The 25,893-nt window shown below is 40.7% G+C and overlaps 1 protein-coding gene across 1 annotated transcript in view; it reads right to left on the bottom strand.

Moving 5' to 3' along the window:
- tafa3a (TAFA chemokine like family member 3a) overlaps positions 1-25,893 on the bottom strand; it is a 98,783-nt gene that overhangs the window by 28,294 nt on the left and 44,596 nt on the right. The window contains exon 2 of the mRNA XM_079341426.1: positions 10,993-11,105. Coding sequence (XP_079197552.1) covers positions 10,993-11,104 — 112 coding nt within the window. The 5' untranslated portion in view covers position 11,105. The remainder of the gene's footprint in view (positions 1-10,992; positions 11,106-25,893) is intronic.

Raw genomic sequence — 25,893 nt, 5'->3', positions numbered from 1 at the left:
TTTTACACAATTTCACCAAAACATGTCATCCACTTGGTGAAAGGATCAAGTGATGACATATCTTACACAGGAGGTTAACAGGGAACTTCACTGTAATATAATTATGCATGTTAATAAATCTTTCTGGCCGTTTTTTTTGCCCGATATCTTACACGGAACATGTCTGAATCTGTTTCCTCAAGATGTGCCCTTTTTTCTCATTAGGATCTGAGTTAACACCTTAAAGGTTACTTCTTCCTAATTAATCAACCACTGTTCAGTTTTTGTAACTTCTAACTGGCAGCAGACCAAAAACATATTCATTTCTTGCAGCCGTCTAACATTTTAAAATATTTCTTCTTCCTGAACTTACGATCAACTCAGCAGGAAGTTGATACTCTTTGAAGTTTGTAGTCGTCGTGCACCACAGGAATCATCCAGACTTAAGCACTTAAATATTTCAATAATCTTAATAAGATAGGAAAGCTCAGACTGGACTATGAGTCAATCACTGCAGTTAAAAAATCTATCAGAAATCTGCTCAGGTCCTTTTTGTCACCTGAGGGCGGGAGAGTTTAGCTCTGTAATAACAATACAAACATTTCCCCAGCTTAGAGATAAAACAGAAACATCTTGGTTTATGTTTCATGTCCATGCTGAGTGCAACATGTGATTCAGACACAGGCGGTTTTGTAACCATTCAGTGACTTATTACATTGAATATATAAACATGGCAGGGCTTCTGAATCTGATGACTTAAACATACAGTTAAGGGCTTCACATAGTTCATCAACTTCTACTTGATTGTTTTGCATCCCGGTGAAAACGACAAAACAAATATAGAAACATAAGCACAAAGACTCTGTGAATATTAAATGTAGTTTTTCACTGCAGCTGGTCTCCATACGAGCAGATGCCACTGAGTCTTAAAAACTAGTCTACAGCAGCTAAATGAGCTGCCTTTAATAAATGTTTTCTACTAGTTATAAATGTTATATCGAAGGTGTTATTGAGACACCAACTGCTCTTTATATTTTGTTAATGTGTCTGATTAAGAATAGCACTCTTTAAATAGTTCTTGTTTGTAATCTTATTGAGTAAATTTTGTAATTTAAACGATGCCTGATGACAGGGGAAGAAAACAACTCTTTTCATCACTTATTTCTTCACTGCAGTCTTTTTATTAACTTATTCAATACATCTTTAAGCTTTTTTGAAAGCTTTATTTATTTGTTGCTCAAGCTGGGCCTTTTTAACTTTTCTCATTCAAAGTTTTGACTTATCATATTTTGACCGCCAATTTCCTAATCTAGATAAATTGTGATGCCATTAGGTAAATCTAAGAGAAAATGAAACCATCAAAAGACTTTATTTAGATTTTTTTATTTTAATTTACTTGGAGCCGCTGGGAGACGACACGAAGCAAGTCGTCGGACCTCAACATCTTTAAGCTATGAACCTGACTTTTTACCCAGCAGATGATGGCAGCTTCTGGCTGGTGGAGAGTGCCGGTTGACCCAAAGAGACCGAGAGTACCGTAAAAGTAAGGCTGTCTGCTCTGAGCAAGTATTGAGATCAAAACTGGTCGTGTCTCCTTCAGAATCCAAGTCCAAATTTAATCCCAAGATTCGTTTATCACCTTTTCTCCTTTATTCATGTGTCAGTTAAATCATTCAAACCATAGCACGTTTTATCTTGTTACCAAATATGTCAACATACGAGTTAAGTTATAGAGTCTGTGATGTACAATTTCATTGTCATATACATAATTGCATCGTCACTGTCATAAGAACCATATTCTTTATTCAGACACTTCATTGTTTACCATTTACAATTACATTTAAACACAATTCTGAACTTTTGTCTTCTGAGTTCACAATTCTGTTATGAGATTGATCATTTATAAATATCTAAGTTATCCTCCGTTAACCAAGAGTGCTGCCCTTATTAAATTCGAGGTTATATGAAGTCAAATGAATATTTTAGTAGATTAAATACGCTACATTTCAGAAGAAGTTTTGTGAGTAAAAATGAGATTTTTTCTGCTTTTCTCTGTCCGCCATCTGACTGACGCCGTGCACTAACTCGTCTCAGGCTTCTCTCAGTATGGCTGCACCTGTCTGCTCCTGTTCCCATCATGCCTCAGATATCCCTGCCTGCTCCTCTGAAGCTATTAGGACTGTGCCACACGCCTACGATACACTTTACAGACGTATAGTGCGTGTTTGCCACTCCACAAAACTCAACGGGAAAGCATTTGAAGAGCATTTAGTCTAACACAACTCAGTTTAACCATCAGGATGCACAAGTCATGCAGCCTACGGTGGGCTCATTTACTATGTGTGAGCTCCAAATAGGGAATGAAAGGAGGCATCAGTAAAGCAAACGTGCCACCTGTGATTCACTAATGGAGCACATGCTGTTATTACTATCCCGCTTTTCCAACAGTTATAAATAAATCTACAGTTTTTATTCGTTATATATTCCTTCCCAACTGTTAAATGCAATTAAGATCAGTACAGACCTCAAACCCACCAATTTCATTTCTAAATATCTGCACTAAATCAAACCCAATCAGGCACTTATGACCTACAGATTTATGCTCGTCTCACTGTAGCTTTGTTCAGAAGCCTCTCCTATAATGTCTCCCTCTAAAAGTACTATATCACACATTATACTGTTTCACTTTCACTGAGTTAGGACATATTAAATAGAAAACGAGCCATTTTGTACAGTAGCATAATAAAGCCGGTGAAGACATCTTTAAAGAGAGATCAGCAAGACTACGCTCGATTTTAAAAGTACCCAAGTGAAAAGAAATGACAGAGATACTTCACTTAAAATGTAACAAGCTCACTCGTTTAAAGACTGTGAAAGATTCGGCTTATGACCAATAAGTGCATCGATGAAGAGCATGCAGGTTGGCAGGGGGCAGCCTGAGAGAGGCCTGAGAATGGGAGAGACCCACGACAGATGAACAGATTAGTTCTCATAGTGTGTGGCATGCAAAGAGTCAACCCGAGTCTCATCTATTTAAACAAACACGATGGTCCTTTTGCATCACTGATGATTACGGTAAAGTGATGTGTGATTTCTTTATTTGAGCTCGAAAACCAATTCCCAATCAAAAAGAAAAAATCACACCATATATATCATTTTTATGGGGCACTGGATATAGTGTAGTGGTTATGTTGCACACTCTGAGGATATCATTCTTATTGCATAGACCATTGGTTCAAATCCAACCTCTGACCTTTACTGCATCTCATCCCCCTCTCTCTACTAGCATTTTTATGTGTTATGTATATAAATAGAAAATGTAGATTTTTGTTTTCCATATAAATATGAGTCTCTTTCAGTGTGGACTGGCTCTCTCTATACACAGTCTCTATCTGACAGATGATCTGTGCTGTTATCCCAGAAGCCCACATGTCCTTAAATGTTTCCATAGTATAAGAATACACAGAGGATACATAAGTGTCATGAATAAACAACTTTACACTCTGTCCTTAATTACCTTTAATAAGTCCACTCCCAGAGAATGGAAACAGTGTCTGTGAGAGCTGCGAGATTACACCATTACTCTCTAAGATTCATTACTTGTAATAAGTCACTAATTCTAAAGTTAATGTTATGTAACAACATGCATCACGCTGCCTCTCGTATGACACAGTCTGTAGAGCAGAGAATCACCATCACGGACTAATTATTCACTTCACAAATTCTTCAACACACTTACATTAAACACGTAAACACAACAATGAATGAAGCTGTGACCAATCTGAACGAGGACTGCACCTTACCAGTGCAAGGCTTCAACCGGGCAAGGGTCATTAACAGCAGTACAATCAAAGTCACTTCAAAGGAGGTTGCTCTAATTGCTCGGTAAAGGCAGGCTCTTAGTTTGTGAGACCCAATTACCGCCGTGCTGTTAGCACTCCTCTGCTAATTGCATTCATCAGCTTAAATCGTTATCACCAGGCTCAACTTCGATTTCTATAAAATCCAAAAATCCTCATTTCTTTGAGTTTGAGAATAGCTAGAGGTTAGTCATAATTCGGTGAGGGATAATGGGTTTACATTTGAGCTGTAATTAGAGACGAGATGGAGATAGAAGGCTGCTGGCGTGTCAGATTCTGACACAGTGTGGGTCCTATCTGCCACACTGAGGCACAGAGCACTAATTTACTCTCAGCTACACAGCTCTGGTCACATGTGGATTCCCCTTATTGTAGAAAGACACCATATTTTATATAAAGCATGGACACAGTCTTTGTGACATCACTTATTGGTTTCTGAAGCCCAGCAGTCGTCATACTGCAGCTAACTGATCAACCCGACCCCTAATTATGAAAAGCTCCTATCTATAAAAACTACAACCCCAGTATAGTGTCTGCTAAAAGACATCAGGTACACATTTAGGCCTGTACAAGTTGCAAACAAGGCCAAATGTTTCATAACACCACTGCACTCACAAAAACTTTGATTGATTTGATCAAGGATGTTCACTTAGGGATTAATCAAGTCTGTACAATTAAAAAAAAAAAAAAACATGTGACAGATTGTGTGCATTAACTAGTCTGACTTTATGTCATAAGTTGTTTCATAAATCTGTGTAACTTCATATCACTATAGTTAAATCAGAATCAAGCACCATCATGAACACCTCTAAGCCCACGATACAATTATAAAAGGCAGCTGGTGAGAAAATACTCATTTTTCTGTATTGGAGAATCAGAAATAAAAACAATGGAGCAGATATCTTAACATCAGTCATTGTGAAATTCTACAACGCATCATTGGACCAATAAATATTGAAATGTTCCTGATTCTATGGTGTGCATGAAGAATGACAGCTAAGCTCAAATCTGTGACAATAACTTCTTACTCACGACAACTTTAGAATCAGTCTCATGTTCATGTTTCTTATGTGGAAATTTCACAGGAAATGTATGAGAAGGTTGAAGCTGAGACTTTGTCTATGTGTCTCCAAGTCCAGCCTTGGTGGCTGATCTGAATTCCAGATAGTTTGAAAGAATGGGTCTGTTCTGGTTATGATACGTGCAGACGCAGGTTTAAAAGACCGCACCAACGCAGGACTGTGCCGATAATAAATGCAGTCAAAACTATAATAATGTATTCCCCTTAACGCCCTGCTTCAGAGCAGATGAATAAAAAGCCTTTTCTTATTTTTATCACCATAACACAACCCACATGATAAAAGAACAAGCCCAGGAGTGAACTCGGATTTCCTCTAAGCATGTGAATAAAACTATTGACATTCTCTCAGCATACACACAGTCCCCTTACTCTCCTCCTCTGGCTACACAGGCACACACAGAGAGGATACAACCAAGGCCACACGCAGCCACTCACGGCTCATCTATACAGCTGCCATTCAGACGCGTATAGCAGAGGACGTTTGATGGTTTTCTAATCTCGCTGGCTGCCACCGGGAGATGGGGCGAGCTGACCCCTGTCATCCCCACAGTGCATCTCAAGCAGCCACACATCTCCATCTCAATCTCCCCTTGCTCGCTATCTCCGTCCTGCATTGTGTCGTCCACCTGCTCTCCAAATGTCAGCACGGATGCTCTGCAGCAACATCCCTGCACCTCCCCAGGGTGGGGGTGACCTGCTGCTGCTGCTGCTGCTGCTGCTGCTCGCTATAATGTCATGCTACCTCTGGGCAAGGGTTCCACATTGACCTGCTGCGTGGAGTGTGCACCGGGCTGATATATGCTAACACAACAACAGACATACAGATATGTATGTAGCATTACTCAGGTCCTTACAGGCCAGTAAACTGGGAGAATTAATGTACTAAAGGTCCCGATGGGAAATCACGAGGAGGAAAATGCACGACACGCAGGAATGGGAGAGTAGTTGGTTGGTTTTTAAAACTCTCTCCTGGAAACATTTCAATGTGTGGATTGTTATGCCTGGATGTGTCGCTGAGCTGACCTGTGGAAACTGACAATGAAAGGTAGTGGCCTGTTTTGCAATGAAGCACACGTTTGGTGCTTTTCTCTCCCGTTCAGGGACTTTCAGTCCGACACAAACTTGTACTCTTCTCGTCTTTACAAAAACACAAAGCTGTGGACTGGACTAAATTCAAAGGTGAGAATTTAGGAATATTTCTCACAGGTAAATACATTTTTGGACTTTACCTCTGAATTGCTGATGACATAAAGAACACTTGTAAATCAATGATACTCCACAGACAAACATGAATGAAGATGGAAGAAGGAATCATGTTGAATACAAAGTGAAGACACAACCATGTCAAAATAATTCAATTTTCATCTTCCTGTCATTCACTCTGAACACAAAAATAACATTTTTTTCAATCGATCAAAACAATGACTTCATCATCCCTGAGGGAGTTTTGGAGTTGGGCTGTGACAATTAAAATCATATTCATAATAAGATGCCAGCAGGAAGGTTCCAGACCGGCCTTTTCTGTTTGTTCTCCTCGTGCATGCAGGACTCTAAATGGTCCTTAGGTGTGGATGTGAGTGTAAGTGGTTGTTTGTCTCTGTTTGTCAGAGCTGTGATTGGCTGATGAGGAGTCCCGGATGTACCCCGCCTCTCGTCCAATGACAGCTCTCCACGACCCCGGACAGGATAAACACTATAGATAATGGTGGCTGGATGGTTATTATTTTAAAATAAGTTTAGTCTTTAAAGAATAAAAAAAGGACTACTGGTTCTAATCAAAAGACGTTTAACATTTAAGTCTCTCCTGCAGCCTTTTCACTCTTCACGCTTGTGCAAGGAAACAATTCTTACTCAACATGAACAGATATCTTTTTACATTCTTCATTAATGTGACATATATCTCTCCTAATCTTTTCCAAAAACTAATCTGACGAAGGCTGAGAGAAACAAAAGGTCTCTGCAGTGGAGAAAAACAAGAAAGTAGATGTTGCATCCTGCCGTTAGTTTACTCTCTGGAGAATCAGTTTGTTCTTAAAAAAAAAAAAAAAAAAAAATGTGTTATGCAAATTTGCATAAAATACAAAAGAATCCCCTGAAGTATAAAAATCAGCTTGAGACTGAGCCATTAGAGTTTTTGTCGCACAGTTTTTAGAAAGTCTCTACCATAAGCAAATATGGAAATATTCCTCTGAATTCAAATGAGAGCGAGAGCACAGTTTTATCTTGTTAACAAGGCAGCGCAGCCCCCTGTGTGTGTGTGTGTGTGTGTGTGTGTGTGTGTGTGTGTGTGTGTGTGTGTGTGTGTGTGTGTGTGTGTTTGAATATAGCATGGGACCTTGATGTAAACCTGAGCTCGAAAGTCATCCTGTTTCCAATTTGTGGAGCTCTCTGTGAGCTATGCGGCTTAATGCCTCATATTTAAAAATGTAACAGAGTTTATGACCTGTAAACGGCGCTGCTTAGAGCGCTTTTTATCTCCAGAAGAAGAGCCGCAGCCTTGTTGCCTCACACAGCCTCAGCGGGGAGTTTTTTTTTTTTTTTACGCCTATATTCCTCTCTTATAACATTTCAGCATCTGCCCTCACACTAACAATGACCAACAAACCAGAGAGAGAGAGAGAGAGAGAGCTTGATTACTGCTTTTCAAATGAGATCGAGTGAGTTACTGTTAGGGATAAAAAGTGACCAAGTATCTAAATAGCTGAGTAATGAGGCCGCTGTTTGACCCAGGCACACCATCAGTCTAAAGCCAATCGACAGGACCAAAACAAATTGCACAGCCGAAAGGTACTTGTTATCAGACTGGCTCTCCCTCCACAGATCACTCTCCGCTCGCCCTCTCTCCTCCTCTCCACTCTTTCATGACTGGCTAATGAATGCAGATGGTGCTCTGGGGGATGCAGTGGTCTTATTACGGGGTTATGTGTGTATGTGCAGTAAAGCTCAGCAAGCTTACCACTCAGGCTGTGGTGGAAAGTTCAATTGCTCTGGCGAAGCCCCCACACCTCAATAAACAGAGGGGCTAAAGAGGTTTGTTTATTGAGGTCCACCTTGATGTGACCTCCGTAGCTCTGGGGAAGGGCTGTGTGATTACCCACGTGTCAGCGTGGCCCGCGGAGAACGCATGGGCCAAGGTTTCTTGTGTTGGGTCTTCTCTCATTGGTTTGTAATAAATCACGGAAATTATGGCACAAACCACAGGAGAGAGGAAAAAATGTAAAAGCTTGAAGATTAAATGGTTTATCTGACACGTTTGCTGTCGCACAAATTGGATTTAAAACTCTACTGTCAGTCTAAAATCCTCAAATGTATTCTGGAAACAGGGCGCTGATGGCCGAATAGTAGTTAGGTCACGCCCCAATCGCAGAGGCCACAGTCCCCCAAAAGGGTGACCCAGGCCTGCAGCTTCCTTCCTGCATGTCATTCCCCACTCTCTCTCTCTCTCTCCTGATTTTCTACACTATCCTATCTCTAAAATAAAGGCAAAAAGTCATCAAACAAATCTTCAGAAAATCTTTAATTTGTTCATCTATGTTAAAGTCTACGTTTACGGGAGTTGCCTACCTTTTTCATAAAACAACCCTAACGGAGTAAAATTTGGTTGATACATCAGGTGTTTTCTGACTTTTATGAGAGGAACTATCCACTAGAGAGTTCCCTGAGTACTACACACCATGGGGGAGGAGCTTAAATTGTGACTCTTAAAAGTCGTTCTAGGAACTAAAATAGTACATAGTTCCTGCAGTTCCAACAATTTCTATGAACTATGAAAAAGTTCATGCAGTCCGAAAAATGCCTATTGTGTTTGTTTGGCATTATCTCATGAGGTAATGAAAAAGAAAAAAAGGGATTCCCACTGATGTAGATTTTGTAGAGTTGTGACACAGAGGCGGTGACTCGGGCAATGACCCAACAGCCTCATCCTCCGAGATGCTATTTCACTTCATGCTGATGAGTTCAAATGAAGAGAACAAATCCTCAAAAGCTTAGCACAACTCCTTTTTTACTAAATGAAACATAGCTACTGAAATGTTTGGTTAAAAGATCCACTTCCACCACTGCTAAATGATCAAAGTTGTATAAGTTACATTTCGCTCTGCTAACATCTCCCTGGAGCTGTTCCTTCACCTTGGCCTTTACATCAGTGAGTGCCTCCTCTTCCTATGTGCATCGAATCGTGGAACAAAGGTCACTATGATACACTCAAAAGTTTCCTAATAAGCATACTGACCTTTCACTGCAAATTAAGAACGCTTTTGCTAAACAATCTCAAACCTTGTTCACAATTATTTACAGCTCGAGGGACTATTTCCACAGTTGATCTTTCCCCTGAAAAGAAACCCAGACATGTCACGGACTGATGAGTCAAAGACAGGGATCCTATTTCGCCCTCTGTTTAAAAGTTCTCCAAACTCACTAATTAATTTGTGTCCATCAGCACAAGTCTATTTGTTTCTTTTTACTACACTGAAGAAATTCACCTCCCATTTTTTAGCCATTAAAGTGTGATGGATTTATCAGCTATAACAATAAAACATTTAGGAGAGCTTTTACCTCTTTTATCTTCAACATTACTTAAAATGCAGCTGGACAAGAATAGTGTTACGAATTATTTTTGTTCAAATAACAACAAAAAAAATGCTCTCCTCGACGCGTCTATCCTCGACCTCTGGTGCCCTATCAAACACTTCTGCTGGTCATGTCTTTGTTTGCAGATAACATGTAGCCCTTTCGCTTCCAGCCATTGTGAGCTTGTTTGTCCCCGAGTGGAATAAGGCTCATTATCTCAATGTGAAGTCACAGTTTCCAGCGATACGCTCAGAGATCAGGCCGTCGCTCCATGAAGGGACATCACTTTGAAAAGCTCTTGTCCCCGGCCACATACACACACCAAACACACACACGTGCATGCACACAAACAGTCCTGCTGTTACTTTAACCACGTAATGTTCGACTTGTAGGACTGCTCAACTGGTTAATTCCCATGTGCACCAAAAAAACAAAAAAAAACAAAACAAAACTTAGTCTGTCTTAACTGGTGAGCAGAGAAAAGAGAACTCAGCAAAGGGTATCGGCTTCTTGTGAAAAAGTGTGTGAATTAATCTGAATGGAGTCAGTATGAGCTCTGAATCATCCTGCATATGATGTGTTAAAATTTAATGTCTGAGTAGAAGTAGCATCAACTTTGATTTTACAATAAAAGTCACATATTCAGGAGATTAAAGTTTTATTTATACCAGCAGAGCAGCAGCCGCCTGTATGGAAATAAGGAATGTGGAGCATCTTGTGCAGTTATATTTTAGTATAGGTTTCATAAACAAGGTAGAACTTTATCTTTTAGTACATCAGTATGGCATTGTCATCAGTATCAGGACGCTGAAGAGATACCATCAGAAAGTGGGTCTTTTTCAAAGAGAACCACGCTGACTTGGAGGAAATTCTCTCTTTTGTGGCTTTGAGGGTTCTCCTCTCATCCTTTGTGTGCTGATGGCTGCTCTTCTGATAAAACCTTTCAGAAAAGCAATTTTAATAACAGACTCATTTAAAATGATGAACTTCTTCAAAACTAACGGCTTTAAAAAAACCGTTGACGTTGCCATGAAACAGATCTATATAAATCTGAGCTATGTTTTATCTTCCCTACAAAATGGTTATTATTAGTCTCTTCAGAAGGACAGTGGTCCTTCCACTGTACTTTCAACATGTATATGTATGCTTTCTATTTGAAAGCTAATAACGCAGTAATATAAAACAAGCCAACAATATATATCTCATGTATCCTGTTGATGTATGTTCCTCAGTTTGATGCTGTTGTTGATGTTCTCCTGTCTTACTCGAAGTCAGAAGCGCCCATTATTCTTCAAATGACATTAAAAACATGTTTTTGGTTATGAGTATCCTTTCATGGGCAATGACTGAAATAGGGACAAAAACGGATACATTAAACCACACCAGCACTAATCTTGAACCCTCAGCTCCTGCGGTGGAGCTGCTGATCAACCAGAAGTAGCAGGTTTTTGTTGATCTGGGCGAGCTGCCCCTAAAAAAAACGAGGAACATGCCGTGTTGTACCTATGTGGCTTCTGTGTGACGATGCGCTGGTCAGTTGTCCCCAGAGCGACACCATACAAACGGCCAGCAGCAGCGCCCTTCTGCACATGCTCTGTAGGTCCCTCTCCTGCATTCTGGAATAGAAGAAGAGAACAAAAAAGAAAAAAAAAAACATCATCAGCGGTCGGCCATATTTCCATCACAAACACTCAGATGTGCAGGCAGGCTCGTTTGGGCTCACGCCAACAAGCTCCCAGGGCTTTAGCTTGGCAGTCAGAGGTGGTCAATTAGAATAACTCCTGAAATCACAAAGCTTGGATCTACAGAGCTTAAACGGGATGTCTTGGCTGTGTTAGGGATAAGCCTGCTGAGGGATGCACACAGGTACATGCAGCCAGGAAGTTTGGACAAGGACCATATCAACACATATCAGCACAGACGTCTATTTAGACCCAGTATCACACAATCATAGCCAGAGGTGGTCTAAGTCATTTGAGGGCTTGAAGTTTTTTTGTACTATTCTTGTAGACCCTTTTTTTTTAAACTCCAAAGGCAAAGAAGTACAAGACAACCAAATCTAAATGATGAATAAACACACACACATACAGCCCAGCACTTGTCCATTACCTCTGACTGACACATATTAAAGTAAGCACATCTGAATAGTTCAACATGTCTCGATAGGCGAGGAGTAACTGGTAGAAATAAAAGATGTAGTGATGGACAAGGCACCAGGCAATTTCCTACCTTTGACTCATTTTAAAACCACCTTTGATCTCAAACCCAAAGAGGTGAAACTATTATTCTTTGGCATCGAGTTCAAAGTCAACATCTACTCTGGCAAACAAATTCTACTTGAAAAATATCGAGTCACCATCAGAGGCAAACAACAAATATGTATGCATTTGATACACAACGAAGCTAACCTGCAAACTTATCCTTGAGACAGGAACAATTGTTGGTAACTTGTGTGAAGGAACAAGTGTCCGCTTAAAACCGAGCTAGAAGGCCTGCTAGGTGTTAGCTTAGCAAGCTTGTTAGCTAGGATATGTAGTTCCTTCTCAACATCTAGTCATGTAACATAATGGAGCTGTTTAGCAAAGCAAGAAAATGGAGGAAACAGACGTTCCCTGGTGTCACACTGTTTAGGAGGAGCTAAGATCAAAGAGTCACTTTGAGGAAGGAGTAGCACGAGGGTTTGACCGAGAGCGCCTTGCTCGTCCTTCCTCAAGGTTAGGAGAACCAGCTAAAACTGGATCAAACCTGCCAAAGCAAACCATTACTAGAACAGCGAAGGACTTATTGAGCATTTTTGAGAGATGGAGCCGTGTATCAGATTTAGCATAGCAACCACACTCTGTTGCACTATGTCTTTAGGACAGGACAGACACGTTTAGCCAGTTGTACAGAATAGAAAGGAGATATGTTACATACTAAAATATGTTGTTTTGAGGCAATTTTTTCAAGTTTTGCCCCGGGGACCTCATGTTTATAGTTTTTACTGTGAACTCACTTTTCTGCACCTAATTTGATCTCTGACACTTTCTTTTTTTAAGTTGTTTTCTGGGGACTTTGATCCTTCTCTTACTGAGGGAATTTGTCTGAGTGTCTTAAAAAGGAGTTCAAAATTGTCTTCCGGCTCAATAACCTGAACTTCTTAATTAAACACGACACAATGTTACAAATAACTCGACTGCAACTTGAAAACTTTTAATCTGACTGCGGCAGCGTACTTGTGTGAAGTGCAGGGAAGCAGAGAAGGAGAGTGAATTAGATCTTAAAGATCGTTACTGATCCTGTCCCTGGGTCTGGGATAATTAACAGTTTTGAATAATTAATGAAGTCACCACTGCTGTGACAGCCGCATTAATGCAAACTCTGGAGATTCATCTTTTATGCTGATGTTGGATGGCTGCAGGTATTTGATATATTGGAAAGAAAACCTCTGAAAAGCCTTCAATCTTGAGAGAAACATTACATGCAAACCTGGCTTGTTAGTCTTAACTGAATCCATGCATAATGTGTCTTTTACAATCTATATTTTGTGGAACAAAACAGAGGGCAAAATGTGGGCAAAAAGCCTGATCATCAGACTCTCTCTGTGCAGGAAAAGCCTCATCACCTATAAAAGAATAGTTTTTCATGAAGGATCGGCTTTGTGGCTTCCCGGAGTGAGATTTGTTTGAGCAGCATGAGACCGAGTCTGAAAGCTGGCGTCTCACGCCACAAGTGAGAGTTGGCAACCCCATATAAACACACTGCAATTTATAATGCCAATTTAACTGTGGAGACAGCAAGAACAAATGAAGTCTGTTTACTCTCTCTGTCTCCTTCTCTCCCACGAGCTGTCTTCTCTCTACCTGGGAGGTGAGTAATGCAGTTTGTGTGCTCCGTCTTAATGTGCTCAGCTTAGTAATCTTCGTGTACTTTCAGAGGTCTGTTGTCCAGTAATACTTCCCATTTCCAATCCCAGAGCCGAGCGGGCAATGCAATCAGCAGCTCATCTCACTGCCAACACAACTCGTGTCCAGTCTCGTGAGAAAGCAGTTGCAGATCACAGCTCTGCTTTGAACTCTGTTGCAGTGCAGCCTCTCAAATTAGTAAAATGCTCAGTTTCATGCAAAGAGATCAACTCTCTTATCTGGCAGAGGCTCACATCTGAGGGGGATGTTTGCTGTGACTGCCTTTGTACTGAGAGCCAGAGCTGGGTGAGATCTTAACAGGAGGCTCTGATTCTGTACAGTATCAGACATGCTGATGCAATCACGATGTTATGAGCGCTGAGAATACAGACAAAAAGACAGACAGACAAAGGGACTATTTGAAGCCTGAAGTTTTTTTGGTGTATGATTCTGTCTGGTCAAAGGCTAAACTAATGTGAGGGAAACAAGCAGCAACCATATACACTTAAAGTGAGACCTACAGATGAACATATAAATAAGCTTTAAAAGAGACAGCTCATTCTCTGAAACAACCTCGGCTTCAATGTGCTGTAAAATGCTAACAGAACGCCTGCAGCTCAAACATTAGATTTCAGGATTATTTTGTTGTCCTTTGTTTACTGGAGAGCAGAAGGTAAATCAACAAACTTTTTATTATCAGTCTGTCTGTGTCCACTCTCCTGACCCTGATTTTCTTGGGTAAATAATACTGTTTAATGGCCCAGTAGTGTTGTAGTACTCAAAATCGCAAACTTTCTGAAGGTCTAGGAATCAAAAGCAGACCGGTCAAGACCAACACTGATTGGTTATTTTGACTAATTTCTGATTAGAAGGAATACGCCCCTTTCTAAAAGAACAAATTACTTCAATTCATTTTAAGCTTGATTTTTGTCTCCCGGTTCAGGCCACAACCTTCCCAATGTTATGGACTTAACGAGTGACACAATAAGAGGATTTTTTTTCTTGATATTTATGGTCTTGGTCTTGTCTCGGTCTCACCCTGCCTTGGTTTTGTTCTTGCCTCGGCCTCCATCCCTAAATGTCTTGGAGCGCTCAGGTCAAGGATATGTCTTGGTTACTGTGGTCTTGACTACAACATGGCCTCGGGTTCCAAACTTTAAAATATATCAAATCTGATGGTGTTCATCTTTTTCATCACAAAGATTCTAACCTGATCTCATAAAGCTTGACTAATCAAACAGCTACGAACCAGATTCAACAGTTTCTCAGTTCTTGTTGCTGATGCTTCAGATCTTTGTGCCTGTATCCACTTTGTATTCTCAAAAGCTTGTTTTGGGTTTTTTTTAAGGTATGGCAGCTTTTACAAATGAGGTTCAAGGTTTTGTACCCTGTTGGTATTACATCTGACAGCACAGCAGCTTTTTGGACTAGTTCTGTTTTTATGCTCATCAGACAAAGAAGCACCTTCACATAAAGAGAACCGGGATTCGCTGTTTTTTTCCTTGAGGTTAATTGTGCTCTCTATCCTCTAAATACTCATATTTAGAGGATGGATGCCCAACATACCTTAGTTATTTGTGAATATGATTATGTTAGATATGGCAGAGACACTCTTTCATTGCATCTCACACGCTCGCCGTCCACGCTGCATCAGATAAATATTGAATTATCTGCTCTGTGAATTTCAGTGTCCCCTTGCAAACATCTCGTGCTTTTGTCCTGGAGCGGTACATACCGATGTGTTGTGCTATGTATTGACGGCTCACAGTGAGCCAACAAAACAGCTTTTCTTTGGTGTTGACACAAGTCAAACTCAGCATTTCGATCACGGATTGGGAAATTATAAATGCAGTCACCTACACTTTGGAAAACAAGCCAACGAGCTCTGTTAGTGAGAAAAGCGAGGGCCAGTTCCTTGTGGAGCCCCCTTGTTCCTCGTCCGTCTGCTTGAGCGACAGAGAGGAAGATAGTAATGTGGCGTCAGGGGTTACAGTGGCCGCAACATCACATCGCTCGCATGCAGTTAGGACACTCCAACAGGAAACAATGGAACCAAACTGATTTCTGGCGCTCACTCGTTTGTGTCGCATGCTGTTAGCAGAGGCTGTTGAAAATTATAGTTGCCAACAGGTGTTGTGTGGATTTGTCTTCAGAACACGACATGTGTCAAACAGACGCCGCAGCAGTCAGTGTCTCTCAAATAGTTCAATTCAGAGCTAGAAACCAAATATGCACCTGTACTCCCTGTGGTTCCTCACAAAACCAACCGAAACCCCCTGCAACAGAAAACAACATGACGAGCAGATGTTTCAAACACACTGACACAGAGCGTCTAATGAGACCAGCGCGGCTGTTTCACCTCACTTTATTACCTTTAGTTTCACTTCTGGGTCTTCACAAAAATAAAAGCGAGATCCACGTTTATTTTTCAGTTTAGTGTTCACCAACTTTACTTTTTTTTTTAATGTACTTGCAGTCAATAATGACAAAAAAAGTGAGAAAACTAATAAATCTGCTCTGACAGCTGAAGTCTAGAAGTAATTGGAATTTGAGTGCTCGCTGCTTGTTGAAAATGAAACGTCTACCAGTCTGAGAGTTTAGATTCTGGCGTCGGGCAGTAGGACGCCAGGTTTTATTCTAAACGTGATTTAAATCTACTCGAGCATCTAATTCTACAATTTCCATCTTGTGTCTGTTCGTGTTCAGGTGGCCTGTTGGAGCTGGTTAACAGGAAAATTACTCCACCTGATGGATGTGGCACTGAGAGCAGGTGGCTCATCACAAAATGGTCTGATCAGGGTAAACCTATTTAGAGAGAGGTTAGAGCGGATTTTTACACACTGGAGGCAAACATGCACACATTGAGTCTGAGGATCAGTTAAGGAGCAGTTGGAACATCAAGATAAAGTCACTGGTTTTTCCACAGCAGGGCAAATAACCTCATTTTGTTTAATCACATTGACTAAAACCATCTCTCTCTATTTTTTTTATTCAGAACTGTTTGGTTAAATGTACCATAACTGACTCCTCGAGTTTATCATTGCCGTGGAAACACCAGATGTTATGTCCAAAACCGCTGCCAAGGAAGACTTGGAAACATCATTGGTAAACATATTCCTTACTTCAGGTTTCGCCCATTCATTTAGACTACGGTCAACTGTGAGTTTGTTTTTACCAGTGCAGAGAGAATCCCTCCCATGATTCCCCGCCAGCCTTCACATCATTGTTTGTTAATGTTATGATTGAGAGCTTCCTGGTGGAGAAATTTACATATTGTGCGTTGACAAAGAAAACATTTTTGGGTGCAAGATAAGTCAGCTCGCTAGCGGATCTAACACAGCAGGGGTGGCAAGTGAGAAGAGTGGGTGTTTGAGCTCTGCATTTGGTGCTGACAGGGTCGAACAATTAATATGAACATTGAGTATTGTGATGCGAAGATGTAGAGAAGCAAAGGTTGTTGGTTTGTGTTACACAATGACAAGAATAAGCACTGGTTGTGCGGATCTGGAACAAACTGATGGTCTTTGGAAACAATCCCCTAAAACATGCAGAGGCTGCAGGATGTAAATCCAATTTTAAAGCATTGCAAAACCTCCATCCACACCAATCTCCAGTCTATCTCTCAGTGACGAATTATGTTTAGTTTCCTTTCAAACTTTTTAAAGCCTTAGTAGCATCGAAACAGGTTAATGGAATAAGAACATCACTAAAAGCTTCAGTGAGTGTCTTTGAGACAAAACAGGTGCTGACTGAATGTGGCTTTTAAACGTACTTTGGTCGATCTACCAGACAGACAAATCTGAAATTCTAATGAATAGGAAACCTTGACTTTTTGTGCAAATATGAAGCTTTTATGCTTCTCAGAGTTTAACAATAGCACCACCATGAAATGGATGTGAAACTATACTGTGTTGAACATTGGGCAGCCATTGTCATCTGTCATCATGCTTACAATTTAAAGCTCAATGTCGCGTATTAGTGTTGAATAGTAACCATATCATTCAATATCTTTAGCGCAGGCTTTCCCAACCTTGGGGTAGTGACCCCATATGGGGTTACATGAAATTCAGATGGGATCGCCTGAAATTATTATTTATTGATCCAATAAATATATATAGTACATTAAAATATACTGAACACATTCTACTGTGGACCATTAGCCAAAACAAGAAGAGCCTGCCTTCCTCTATCCTCAATAATGTACACGAAAAAGACACCATTAATAAAGCATATTAGTATTGTGGATTGTTTGCTCTATTGTATTGAGTGAAAAGAAGTGTGTTGTGTAATGACAGCCTTTGTCCTTTCTGAGATACTGTCACGTCCCCCCTTGTGTTGTCATTGTATTCAGTCCTGAATTGAAACCAAAGGTAACACATGCCAAAGTGCAACTCTCCCTGGTCTTGTGTTTCTATATTCATTGTAGAAATACAAAAGTATTAGTATAGTGAGTATACAACAAAGTGTAATGCTAAATTACAACCTAAAGTAGTCATGTTTAAATTTTCCACTTTGCTATTCTGGAAAATCTGCGACTACTAAAAAGACATGCTGCATATTTCGGGTAAAATAATTGTCGCTTAGCAACCACAGCAACATAACACTCCTGATACCCTTTGATCTGCTGCTCCTTAATATTATAATACTAATAATAATTAGTGAGTCTTGCAGTTCCTGGTTGTGCAAACAGCCTCCTCCCTGATTATGTCTTCACAGACAGACATAATTGACACACTAATGTGCACACACATACACACACAAACACACACACAAACACACTCAGACGTCTTCACAAACACACACAAAACTTCCCCTTGAGCACCCTTTGTTTGGTGGCAGCAGTGAATTAATGGGAGTACTACGTCTTAGAGAGTGTTTACAGCTGTGATACATGACTGGGAGTGGACGAGTCCAAGGTGGCGGCTTCTTGTTGGGGGGCAAAACAAAACCAATTCTGCTGTTTTATACGAGTTGTTTTGTTTCTCTTTTGACAATATGACATACTGCATGGTGGGTACCAGCAGCCATGCCTCGGGCTACGACTTCCTCACTTACAATCAAACAGCTTTATCACAGAAGCAGGGAACGTTCAGTTTAAATCTTACATTAAGCTCTGATTTTCCCTTTCTGTCTAGTTTACCTATAATCATCTTGGTGAAAAACTCAAAGCTCAGATGTTTTTCTTATGGTTTTATTTTTGGATCTGATGTTAATGTTACATGTTATTGTCTTCTTTAATTTCTTACACATGTCCCTCTATAAATGTCAAGCATTAGTCAGTACTTCGACATGCCGAGAGAGAAAATCAACTCGTGTTAGTTTAGACCTTGACTTTTAAAATGTATGTAAACATGTTAGTCCAAATCAAAGTACTTCTCTGATATGATTTACTCTTGCATGTTTATGAAAACAATCACATCTTAACTGTATGAGCTATTCTGTTCATGTTCCTGTGACTGGTTTTGCCCCGAGGTTTAACAGCATAAATAAAAAGTTAATAAAGCAGAATTTCTGTTGTCAATAGTCTTTAAATACTACCATAAGCTAGAGGGAAAGTGTGCATTGCATTTGTACCAATAGTAAAGCGTACTGTATACACAATGTACAAAGAATGAGAATTCTGATATATCTGCTTTGTTTTCCTTTGGGTGGACTGAGTTTTTGGGCTCCCTGTTTTTTTTCCCACACTTTTTAGAGGTATCAGACAAAAAAAGATTGGTAGAAATAATCACTAAACCAATCAACGTGAGAGATGAAGAATTGTTTTCATTTTTGACCCGGAGCCAACAAATGAATTAAACGCACACCATTTAAAAATCCTGCTAGGGGGCTCTCAATCAAAACAATAACAAAAGAGGATGTTGAGGATCTCGGGGGGAATCCCGGGAGTTCTCACCGCCATCACAGACAACGTGCTTATCGTTGCCGTGGAAACACTGACATGTTACGTCAGAAAGAAGTGACACGATTCCCCACAAGCCCTCAACGTCACCTTTTGTTGTTGTACTGACTGAGAGGTCCCCCATCGGCAGAATCTACATACTGTGCCTTCAACATCTGGAGATGTGAGGGAGATGTTCTGCAGGATGTGTAATGTGTACTATTATCTGAGCACATGTTCCAGGTTAAGTATTACAGAGCCATTAATGAGTCTAAGCATAATATTCACCCTTTTCTTTCAGAGTTTGACAGCTGCATGAATACAAGTCCTGTACACGGAAGTGTGAAGACCTATCCTAACCCTAACCCTAACCCTAAACACCTGGATTACAGTGCAGTTTTATGTAACAGCAACAGTGTACTGATGATAGTGGCTCCCATTACATACCGCACATGTCTCTCTGTTCTTTGTTTTAAAGCTTTTTGGGTTTTTTAGCTGATGAGGTTGAATTCAGAAGCAGAGCCGCTGCCAATCCAAACTGCTCTCTGAACAACTGTTTCACAAAAGCATTGTGATGACGGGATGAGAGGGAAAGCGTGCTTCTTAAATCCCCACATGAATGGATTGAGGGACTGGCCATTTCCATAAAGTGATAGAATTTGCCCCAAGCGTGGTTTTGTACCCACAAATCCCCTGCAATCCTCGAGATAACTTGAAACAAGAATAAGATTTGCACGTTACACAACATGGCGGCCATCGGGGAAGGGGAGGAGAGGGGGGGGGGAGAATCACACAAGTGAGCATCAGACAGCCTGTCAGCAGCAGCTTTAACTCAGCAGGACTGATTACCTGACAAAATTATAACTTCTCAGGGAATAGTGCATGGCATGTAATCGAATGCACAATTAACAGTGCAGCATATGGCTCATTTGGCAGCCGAGTACAAGATGTTGACAGTATGCAAATATGACAGGATCACAGACGGGAGGCGGGTAAAATGTTAGCAAATCCAAAGCTAAATTATATTCAAGCCCATTTATGTGCTGCTCTGCTTAAATATATCAAATAAATAACTCAGGGGTCGACTTGCAGGTTCAGGCTTATTAAGCAAAAAGGAAAGATCGTACCATATCAAACTCTTTTTTTGCAACAAGAACAGGTTATACTGTACTATTATCTTATTTACAAAGACCCAATATTAATCCGTCATGAGCACTAAGCAACATTTAGCAAAGTTACAGAGGCGAGGAGAAAACTGCTTTTCAGAGACCTCGAAGATGCTGAACTGTTCGGTTTGAAAAGTGGGATAGAGGAAGATGCAAGAAGAAAGACGAGGACTGAATCCAACCGAGAAACAACAGCATGATGCAGCAGGCCGTCCACACCAATGATCCAGAGGAGCCTGCGAGTGCTCAAAGAATCCAACATTTTTGTTTGAGCAATTGATCGTCCTCATAGTATTTATTGACCACATGGTAAATAATCGTTTCCACTGAAATGAAGGAATATTTATTTTCCCTTGAATTCAAAGTATTCCCCATTTCGTAGAGTTTCAGTTTTATTTTCGGGCTAAAAATCTCTGACTAGATTTGTACAGACGCAACAATCCGGAGACAGCTTTAAGTGAGGCAAAATGCTGACACGGAAATCACAAAAGAACTCCAAAGCATCTCTGTCTCAATAATTAAAAAGCCTTTACTGCCACAGCACTGTCATGTTCTAAAAAAACTAAGAGAGGTGTTTCATCAGGAACGCTTTGATCAAAATGTTTTTGTACGCTTAGAGTCAGAAATGCTGACTCTAAGCGTACACTTGTTAAGTGTCACGCTGCCCATGGAGAGAATGAAGGGACCAGTGTTTGGCTGAGAGGAGCAGCTTCTAACAACATCGATGTATTTACTGTGTTCAAGAATGCATTACTGTTACCTTAATACAGCCAAGGATTAAACTGTGATCAATTACTATCCAGTAAAGGTCATTGCTCTCTCGGGTAAAAATGGATTTTTATTGAGGAAAACGTTGCATGATTTGGAGGTCGACTGTAGCAGGTCATCAGTTCTGTTTGCGTGTTTTGCAACCATTAAGCACCAAGAGGTCACAGTTTACTGTAATGAATGAAAACAAAAGTAAATATCTCATTTCAACCCCCCCCCCCCCCCCCCCCCCCCCCCCCCCCTAACATTTCTACGTCCCCACCAATTACAATAAAGACAAGACAAAGAAGTAGACAAACTAAGAAAAAAAACAGGAGGAAGAAGGGTGAGGAAGGAGAAGAAAAAGAGAAAAATGAAGAGGGGGAAAGAAAACAGGGTCAGGAAAGAGAAGGGAGAAAAGAAGGACAACAAAAAAGTTAAACCAGGAGAGGAAGAAAAAGAGGAAGAAGAAGAAAGTAGAGATAAAAGACAGAACAGGAAGAAGGGGAAAGTGAGGATGCAGAATAAAAAAGAAGATGGGAAAAAGAAGAATAAGTACAGGAAGGAGAAGAAAAAAGATGGAGGAAAAGAAGGACAACAAAAACAAGAATGGTAGGAGATGAGAAAATCACATGAAAAGAAAGAGAGAGCTTGGAATATTCAATAGAACCGAGTAAAAAACAAACAATCATATACGGCAACGGGTGTTTCAAAGCAAAGTTTGGTTTTTCAACCAAGTCATTGGAGCTCCTGCTTCTCTACTCCCAGCATGCACAGCAGCAGATCTGTTGGTGTCTATAGTTTAGACATCAAGTGAATAATAGGGCTTCTTCTCACAACATGACACCCTCATCTGTAACTACTGATTTTCATAACATTTTTAAGACAGATTATTAGCAATTTTGATGCGTAATATGTTGAGTTTTGTAGTGAACGCTGGTTCAATACTGCAGCCTTTAAACTCCATGTCTCGCAGGCTCCCAGGGTTTCTATTGCTTATGAAAAACAGGAGTAAATGTAACAAGCAATAGAGCTGTGTTCCAGTGTTTTATCCCTCTTGGGTGTGTTGTTATTTTGGAAGTGGCAGACCGGGGGAATGCAGAGTATTTATTTCCAGGAGCCAACATTAGGCTCAGACCTGCTGCAAACATCCCCTCTGATGCAGGGTCAGAGATCATCGCGGTGTAGCTGGAGTCCTCTGACACACTCGGCTAGTCCCTCTATCTCGCCCTGTTCCTCTCTATCTCTCTTTATCTCCCCCGCGCTGTGGCGCTTCAGCTGGGGTTTTTTCTCACTTCTGACTCATCGTGTGGCCTCACAGCATGTTCTGTGCCACCGGACACACGTTTCAGCACGGCAGGGATCAGATAGCTGTCCGACTACATCATCACACCGCAGCACAGGGAACATGGAGCAGAGGAAGAGTCGGAAGCTGTAGGTTTGAAAAGAGGACACTTTGTTTGTTCTAGTCAGTGGGAGTTTATGTCAATTAACCTCTGAGCTGCGTGTGGCATAATGTGCATCTCCGTTAAAGCATCACATTTAATATGCATACAATTTTAAAGGGGCACATTGTACAGTTACATTCATAATAAAACTCACCATTCAGTAATGAGCTAGAGGTCCAATTTGAACTGGCATAGTTCAGAAGTTGAAGGAAAGTTTGCACCAAAAATTTCTTAACACCCCATACTCCTCATAGATAAACAGCTGGCACTATAGGGATGTTGCTAGTTTGGTAAAATTATTTCTCCATAGCGTATTTAAATACTAGCAATGATGTTTTAAGGTGTCCATCCAAGGTACTTTTACCATGAGCTCCCTGTGTGTGAAACTACAGTCATATGCTCCAGTGGCTCTCAACTGGGCTCGCCTCAGGACCAACGACCAACTTCCTTGTGAAAATTGTGACCCAAATTTTGGAAACTTTTCAACCAATCGGATTGAGTTAATGAAAAATGTAGCAGTTCGGACCTCAGATGGTACAAAATGTGAAAAAAAAAAGAAAGAAATGAAACCAAACTAAGAGGTTTAAAAAGCTGCGCTGCATAGGCTTTTCAAAGGTTTTTTGTTTTTTTTTCCCCAGGGACACAATCCAAGACCCACTGAAAACACCTCTGCGACCCACTTTTGGGTCTCGACCCAGCAGTTGAGAACCACTGCTCTAGTTTGTATGAAATCATCCTCGTTTTAAGAAAAAAGGTTCATTTGCAGGCTCGGTTCTAGACCAAAATTACTTGGGTTGTATCTAATTTCTGGATTTTATTTTCAAAAACTCATGGAGCTGGAAGAATAATAAAATGCTGAACTTAAAACCCTGATGGTGATAAATGCTGCCTGCCTGCATTAACATTTCACTCACAGATTTGATGATCTTGTGCCGTCTTTTGAGCAATTTGCATTTGAAGCACGAGACAGTTTGGTCGGGTTTACGGGGTTATTTTTCGACATTAACTTCCCCTCAGCAGCAGCAGTGTTGTCAGGTCTGATATGGAGTCAGTCTGTTCTTTCCGTGTATGCTGCGTGTACCACCGCCTTAAATAAATATTCAGAAGTGTGAAAATATTTTGACATCAACTGAATGCATGAGCCTGGCATAAGCTGTAATGAGATCAAAGTAATGCTAAGTGGATCTTCGAGCTTTATTTCCACTTTTTCAGCCAACAATGTGTGTACCCAAGCAGAAAATTATTCGGCTGCTTTAAAGCAATATAAGTCATTCTAGAATAAACAGTGTTCACTCGGGTCCTCATACTCATACAATTAAGCTCAGACGACAGACTGAGCAGATAAGAACTAGCAAGAAAAGAAACCTGCGTACAATGACAAAGCACTAAAACAGCAGAGCAACAACCCCCGTAAGAGGAATTAATGTTACTCCTGGGTGATTTGCAGGAGAAAATGTAGTGTTTGATCATTTTTCTATACTTCAGCATCGAATTTCTCCGACATAAACAACACAAACAGTCCTGATTGCTCCCTGCGGGCTTCTTTAACCTCTCTGACAAGACTGCAATGCATGTAAAATCCCAAACACTCTGAGCTCTGAGTTCAGTATTTGATATTCTATACATGTTTGATAGTTGGTGTGCAGCTTCAGCAATCACAACCATGTGATGGCAAAGACTACTTTTGTCAATGCCTCCCTAAAATGGCTTTAATGTTCTATATATCGTTGTTTGGAATGATTTCAAAGGCTGAGGACACAAGTTCATGTGCTGTAAGTGTAGATAAGGATTGCATGGATAAGCTCTTTCAGACCATCAAAGAAGAGTAAAAAGTTGGAGAGTAAATTCAGTGTATAAATGAGTCATTCAGTCAGGTCGTAATTTCATGTTTGTTGTGACTTCATTCTTGTTGTATCAATGTCTCGTCTGTTATCACCTTTATTGGATAGTGGACGGAGCTGAAGCAGACAGGAAATGAGGGCAGAGAGAGATAAGGGCCTTATCTTTAAACGAAGACGGGAAATGCAGCTGTGATACCTCATACATCCATCATAACTCTGACACGTCCAAACAATGCTTGTTACTGAATCTTTCTGAGGAGACTCCGTTACTTCCTGGATTATATTCATTGATTTATAATATACGGATTAAGGCAACTTGTTGGAGTGGATGAAACACTATATTTTTAAGAGGGTGGATATGGTGAACTCGGTCTTGTCCCTGTCATGAAATCAAGACCAAGTCAAGTCCACCACTGATCGGTTTCTTTCTCATGTAATTACTGCGACTGGAATAAGAAGCGCCCACAAAGAGCTCGCATTCATTTTAAAGGGTGATGATTTTTCAGTGATATATATGGTCCTGGTATAAAATATGCAGCTCGCTTTATTCCATGTTATGTTTCATGGTAAATGGACTGCACCTTCCATAGTGCCTTGCTTGTCTTCTGACCACTTAAAAGGCTTTACACTACATGTCACATTTCACCCTTTCTACTCTCACTCTGATGACAGAGGCAGCTCACCTGTCCAAAGAGATATCATCTTCACTGTCAGACACACACACACTGATGGCTTCGCCCTTGGGATCAATTTGAGGTCTAGTATCTTACCCAAGGACACTTGTACATGCAGACAGATCGAATCCAAACCCTCTTCTGATTAGTGGCGAGCAAGCTATGACTACTGAGCCACAGGCGCCCCCTATTGGACACTTTCAAATGTCCAGGCAGAGTTTTGTTGTTTTTTCTCGCCTACTTTGAATACACATACATACACACACACATACATAAACACACACACACACACACACACACACACACACACACACACACACACATACACACAGGTCCTCCGAGATCCTAGACATACATTAAGACCTTTTAATCCCAGAGCTATGGCTCAGGTGTTATTGTGAACTGCACCAAAGATCAATTTTCTTTCAAAACTGTCATCACAGCTTTGCAGCCATATCGTTTCTGTAACATCTGCATCGATGCATGTATTTGAAAGGTGCACATGATGATATATTGCGTATTGATTTTTTGGAGCACGGCCCTACCTTGAACGCCTGCTGACACTAAACCAAGTCTTTGCCCGAGCAGCTACTCAAGGTTCAGATCCAGTGACAATAAACTTTTCCTCTTCTACTTTCTGCACATCAAATTGAATGCTCGCTGCCTCTCAGAATAGTGACAGCTTCACAATGTCACCCCTTTATTCAGTGCACCTCAGCAGTTACTGTACTGACTCTAAAATAGGTCAATTTCAGCTCCGGAG

Source organism: Symphodus melops, assembly GCF_947650265.1.
Source record: "Symphodus melops genome assembly, chromosome: 4".
Taxonomy (NCBI): Eukaryota; Metazoa; Chordata; class Actinopteri; order Labriformes; family Labridae; genus Symphodus; species Symphodus melops.
The sequence above is the reverse complement of the archived record's forward strand: the minus strand, read 5'-3'. Positions and strand labels throughout refer to the sequence as shown.